This window comes from Poeciliopsis prolifica, unplaced genomic scaffold (genome assembly GCF_027474105.1).
Source record: "Poeciliopsis prolifica strain line A6 unplaced genomic scaffold, Auburn_PproV2 SCAFFOLD028, whole genome shotgun sequence".
Taxonomy (NCBI): domain Eukaryota; kingdom Metazoa; phylum Chordata; class Actinopteri; order Cyprinodontiformes; family Poeciliidae; genus Poeciliopsis; species Poeciliopsis prolifica.
In genome coordinates this window covers 1,746,501-1,752,500 of record NW_026562403.1, presented here as the reverse complement: position 1 = coordinate 1,752,500, position 6,000 = coordinate 1,746,501, and the positions used below count along the sequence as shown (strand labels likewise).

The window sequence follows — 6,000 nt, the reverse complement described above, 5'->3', positions numbered from 1 at the left end:
TTATATCCTCTCAGCTATCAATCTATACCTTTTCTTTTACTCAGCTCTTCCGTTTATTTCTGCTTCCTGTCAACTTTTTTTTTTTTTTTTACTTTGAGAAATAATAAAGTGTCATCAGTGGAGTTGCAAAAATAACCTCTGCTTTTTATATCCTACTCTGTTTTTATTCTCTCTGTTCCTCCGCTGTATGTTCTCTCTCTATTATTCCCGAGGGAGGAGAAAAAAAGAAACACAAACAGAAATCTTGCCTTTGACTCACATTTAGCAAAGGGATAGCCACTTTCCCAAGGAAGTCGGCACTTCTGTCCCGGTCCTCGTCGTAAACGGTAACCTCAAGCACTGAGTGGATGTCCTTGACGTTGCTGGACCACACACAAAGACGGGGGACATAAGACTCAAATGGTGCAGAAGCTGTTTCATCCCACAGACTTATAGAAAGGATGAGAAAAGCCTGTATAATAATCAAACATCGCAAGAAATACCACACCTATATAATTAAACAATATATCATTATCATATATATATTTTTAAATTAATATTAATACAAATTATATGATATTGCACAACATCACAATGTATCTATTTATTTACTTATGTTTTAAGTACATATTTTAAGATAACTGTTCATGAAAGTACAGGTATCTTCTATCTTGTCACATTTGACAAGACAGAAGATACCTGTAATTACACTTTTAACATTTATGTATATATATATATATATAAAACACTTTGAATATACATTAATGGCAACAAATAAAATATTTGTAATATCTTGATTTATTTTAATTTACCTTGCTTTATTTTGAATTTGTTCACCAATTAATATACTTATGATAAGGAAAGTCTCACATACAGGCAGAAAATAGATTTATTAATGTTATTGTTTCCATAATATTTTAACCTAGAAATTCATTTAAGAAAAAAAAAAATCAAAGTTCTGCTTTGTTAAAAGTAAAAGATAACAACGTGAAACACACACGTCTGAAGACAATTAAATTATTTTCTTAATATTTATTCAAAATTAATGTAAAAAAACAAAGTATGAAAATGTGTCATTAATAAAGAGTCAGAAGAATTCATGTCAAAGCTACTCACAAAGTGAAGACCTTGTTCCACTCTGGGTTTAGATTTTTGTAGACGGTGTGTGTCTGCAGTCGATCATTGCTCAGCTCCACCACACAAAAAGGATCACTTTTACCTGTCAAGTATAAATAAAGTATGCAAATGTGGCCACATGAAAATATAGTATAAATTCAAAAAGCTCAGTCATAAAAATTTACTCTCTAAGATTTGTATTTTTTTTTTTAGGATCCAGCAGGTTCAGTGAATCAAAAGTATTTATTTTCCCTTATGTTACATATAACCTCATGCTACATGCTTCATCAAGCAATCTAAATTTATAACATGACTCTTTTCATTCTTCAGCCTCGGTGCTGAGCACATTAAACATTAATTTATCAGTTGCAAACTGTTTCTGAAAACATGGACTTCAGGACAACGGTGCACTGAGCAGTCAGGAGGAGGGCGATAGAAAGAGAGCGAGAACACAGAGGTCAACACGACTCTGAAGACTGGAAAACTTCAGGATAGAAGAAAAAGACGACCGAGCGTGGGACAAAAGAAACACATCTGCTCCAAAATCTGTGATTTTAAAATGAGCGAATGAAACACTGATGGCAAAGATGTATTTGACAAATAAAAAAAGGACGAAAGCACAGTGTTAGAATTAAATTATAAAAGAGAAGCTCAAAGAAAAGAAAAACTCCCTATCATTTCAGTTTTTTCGTTTTTTTCTAAACGGTGTAAGTGAGCAGAAACTTAGAAAAAAAAACTGATTTAAAAACTGGAATCCTCTGACAGTTTTCGAGGTTATTTTGTGTTTTTTCTTATTTCTCCTAAACTTTAGGACATTTGGCAAGAAATAAAGTCATTTATGAGTCACTACTAATTCAATTCAGTTATAAAATTAATTTGGCCAAAACTTTTGATTCAAAATTTTCTACATGTATGATATGGAGAAAACATGAAAATAAAAGTAAATAATCTCCCATCATATTTTCCTTTTGTTTAGCAGCATTTTATATGAAGGAGTTGAAAATGATTGGATCAGCTCCCTTCAATTGTCTCCCACTGAAAATAACACTTAATTCTGACTTTGATCATCACGGTTCACTAGAAAAAACTGATGGGATTGTCTTTGCTTTTTATTCATTAACACGTGAAGACTAGGTCAGCGAGTTTAAATCATATTATTTAAAGAGACAACGATGACATATTAGCAGAACGGCAATGTTGCATAATAATGTTCAATAACTTTGGGACTGAGTTCAAAGCTCCCCCCCACACCCCTTGAAAGACTGTGTGTGTGTGTGTGTGTGTGTGTGTGTGTGTGTGGGGGTGTGTGTGTGTGTGTGTGTGTGTGGGGGGGGGTGTGTGTGGGGGTGTGTGTGTGTGTGTGTGTGGGTGTGTGTGTGTGTGTGTGTGTGAGTCATGGGAGGCGTGTGTGAGTGAGCGCCATCGATTGGTGTGATTTTCTTCAAATGTTGTGACAAGGGCAGGACATTTAGTGGGTGTGCAAAGTAAATGTCACTGTGATCAATGCTAAGGCGTAGGTGTTGCCTTTTATATCTGTTTGTGGTGCTCTATTGATCCGAGCGGTTTCAAGCTGATATTGGCAGCTTTGACTTCTGCGACTGAAAACAAGATGCATTAAAATTGACAAAAAGGCAGGGTACACAAGAGCCTAGTTTTCAGAGCATCTGTGCATAAACTTTATTTGCTGAGTATTAACTGCATTTCCATGGCAGAATTTTAAAACAGTCTCTTCCATTTTGAGTGGAGAAAATGAACTTAAAAGTAAAATTTTAACAGCAGTTTTAAGTAATATATTTGCTGAAAATTATCATGGTAAAGTTTTAGAATCTTCCACAATTAATCGAGGAGCCTGCCTGGATAATACCATTACCCCCCAACAAATCTAGCCAATAATTTAATTTAAATGCAATCACCCAAATTTGGTCATGGAAATTATTTCTGCCGCGTGTTATCTCCCATCCAGCTGCCCCCAGTTGTCCCTCTAATATTCGGTCTTTAATGACGCGGCTTCATGCGTCGTTGCAGAGAGCCAGTTGTTATGGGTGATGAACTTTCACCTTATTGGCTGCCAAGCACCAGAGGCAGCTGTCTTAACCAATTACACGCAAAGATTTGAGCGCCACTCAGCGCCATCCAGGTAATGTCTGGGTAAAGCTCCTCCAGCCCCCTCTGGGTCCGATCTCTGAGATGCTGGCAGAAAAGGAGTGGACTTAAATTAATTTCAGAGCACTCTGAGGAAAACTTAGTGGAGGAACGCAGCAAAGAGACGAGGAGGAAGAAAGTAATTGGCCCTCAGAAAGCTCAGAGCTGGTGGGAAGTTTAAAGATGGAGAGGAAACTTCCTGTGTCATAATGAATATTACAGCGCCTAAGGAAAATATTCACACCCACATTTTTGTCATAACATTGCAACTAGAAACTATGTGATAGGAAAAAGCAGCATTGTATAGTTGTAAATTGGTGAGAAAACTATATTTCTGATTTATTTTTATTTGTGTGCAAGTAAAAAAAATGTTGCTTGCATTTGGATTCAGACATTTGTACTGCTTAAAATATAATTCAACCAAGTGTGTTCACTTGGCTGAATTATGTATTTAATAAATAAATGAAACTAAATGTATAAATTAAAAAGGTACACTTGAGTATAATTTATTCGCAGAATGAATCTTTAAGGGTAGAGTCATAAGAAGAAGGCCATTGTTTAAAGAGTAATAAGAAACTGTTTCCATTCAAAAAAACGAGAATAGAGAAAAACGAGAATAGAGAAAAAACGTGAAGTTCGGATGTGAAATGATCCAACATACTTGGGGCAGCAAAGTACTAACTTTGACAGGCTAAGCACAAATGCATGGCACACTTTTGAAAATTTTATTTGAACAGATTTTTGTATCAAGGGAATGTTTTCTTTTGCAGGACTGTATTTTCAGCTTGAATTAAAAATGAGTCATTCTCTTCACTATCTGAGATTTGTTTCAATATTGCCTGAAAAAAATCTTATCCGGTTATGCTGCTGCAGGTATCCGTGTGTGTGTGTGTGTGAGCGAGCGTACGTGTGTGTGTATCGCTACTGAAATGTTCTAACAGTATAGCATCCACTCAGAGAGACAAGAGCTGGCACACAAAAGGGATTGTTGGTTTTAGAGACTATTTTCAGTTATCCTACTTGGGCTGGAGTGGAGCTACTCCACAAAAACACTCCAATTAGAGAGAGATGGCCAGAGAGAAGAGGGAGTGAGGAGGAGGAGGGGGAGAAGAGGAGGTGGAAAAAGAGAGGAGTGAGAGGAGCCCGAATGGGAGCGAGATGGTGAACTCACTCTGTCTCACTGACCTCCTCTCTCTGTCTCCCCTCCTGCCTCTGTCTGTCTGTTTGTCTGTTCTTCTGTTCCTTTCTCACCTTGCTCCTGACCCTCTCTTGGTCTGGGTTGTTAAAATGGGGTGTTCATGTGGTGAGGGCTCTTATGGGGCTCTTACAGAGCGATTGTTTCTGCCAGTGACACGCACAAAGACACGCATTCAAACACACACGCACACACACAGAGAGTATTAGACTCAAAACTGAAATAAGCCATTTTGAAATAGCCCCTTTTACCTATCAGTTCACTCACAGTATGCATCTATTGACTCAATGGAGGAGAATATGCTTTAGGGAGCCAAAAGAAATACATCAACTTTAGTTTTCTGACTGATATATTCAATAATGTCTCAGATAGAACTGAAAACAAAGCTCTAAAAACAGGACAGAACAAACTAGAGTGCAGGATCAGCAAATCTGCTTAAATTGGTCCAGATAGTTTCATTTTGAAGGCCACACACTAAAAATAACACTCTTTGGTGTGGAAGTTGCTGCTAACTGAAGAAGACACTATGTTTGTTATTTATAGCATGTGAAAGGTTTAAAATTAATTCAGATAAAACAAAGCACATAATTAATCTGAGAACTATTTTCTCTCAGATGCTGAGACAAGTCTGCGTGTCATTCACGCGAAGAGAGCAAAGGAGGAAAAACTTTGCAGGATTTTGGGGCAGCTGTGTGCAAAAGTTTGAATGATTTTGTGCGATTTGTGAGTTCAAGTCAGCGCAGGGGGTTGTGCAGACGGGCCATTTTTGAAGACAAGATTTCAATTGATCCAAAACCTTTCCAAAAGTATTTAACATCTTAAAATAGGAATGCTAAGCACAAAACCTTTCATCTGTCTTTTTTTTTGTTTGTTTTTTCTGTTTTTTTTTTTTTACTTTTCATTTAATTTTAAAGGATCAGGAACATCCATTAAAGGCTGTCTAAAAACTCAGTTACAGAACAGCGAAGGCTACTGAAACTCATCATACGTGTTTTCTGCAATACTAAACAGCTAACGGGTATTTTTGCAGTTTTACTGTTAGTTTACAAAAGAATCCATAAACCTCAGAGTGAATGATGAGCTTTGCAAAGGTGTCACGGAGCACATTTCTGCTCCAAGTGAAACCCATGAACCAGAGAGCCATTAGCCCTGCACTCTGACTGCTCCTGTCGCTCCCTGCAGTAACCCAAATCAACCAGCCCCACTCTGTATTTGCTAATGGGACTGTGGATGTTTCAAATGGAGAAAAACTCTGTCTCCCTTCCACATACACACACACACACACACATACATCCTCCTCTCTTTACCAGATAATACAGAGTGAAAAACTAGGCCTGTCCACTGCAGACCTAATTAAAAGTAAGAATTAATGGAGGGTAGAGGATTCAGAGAGAGCAAGCAGAGAAAGCACAGGAGGAGGGTCGAGAAAGATTTGTTGGTTCAAATGTGTACTTTTTCTCTATTATTCAAATGAGAAGCCTGCATCTTTATTTAAAAGCAGAGACAAGTTTAGCGTCCAAGCACAAAGTAGGCTTTAACATTCTCTAAGGACTCGCATTGGCGATTAA

General features: G+C 37.3%; 1 protein-coding gene across 6 annotated transcripts in view; it reads right to left on the bottom strand.

Moving 5' to 3' along the window:
* The window catches only part of mctp1a (multiple C2 domains, transmembrane 1a), a 127,019-nt gene that overhangs the window by 57,369 nt on the left and 63,650 nt on the right, over positions 1-6,000 (bottom strand). For all 6 annotated transcript variants that reach the window (XM_055049235.1, XM_055049237.1, XM_055049236.1 and 3 more), the window contains 2 exons: positions 1,096-1,198; positions 260-362 (listed from right to left, as the gene is read on the bottom strand). In XM_055049235.1, coding sequence (XP_054905210.1) covers positions 260-362; positions 1,096-1,198 — 206 coding nt within the window. The remainder of the gene's footprint in view (positions 1-259; positions 363-1,095; positions 1,199-6,000) is intronic.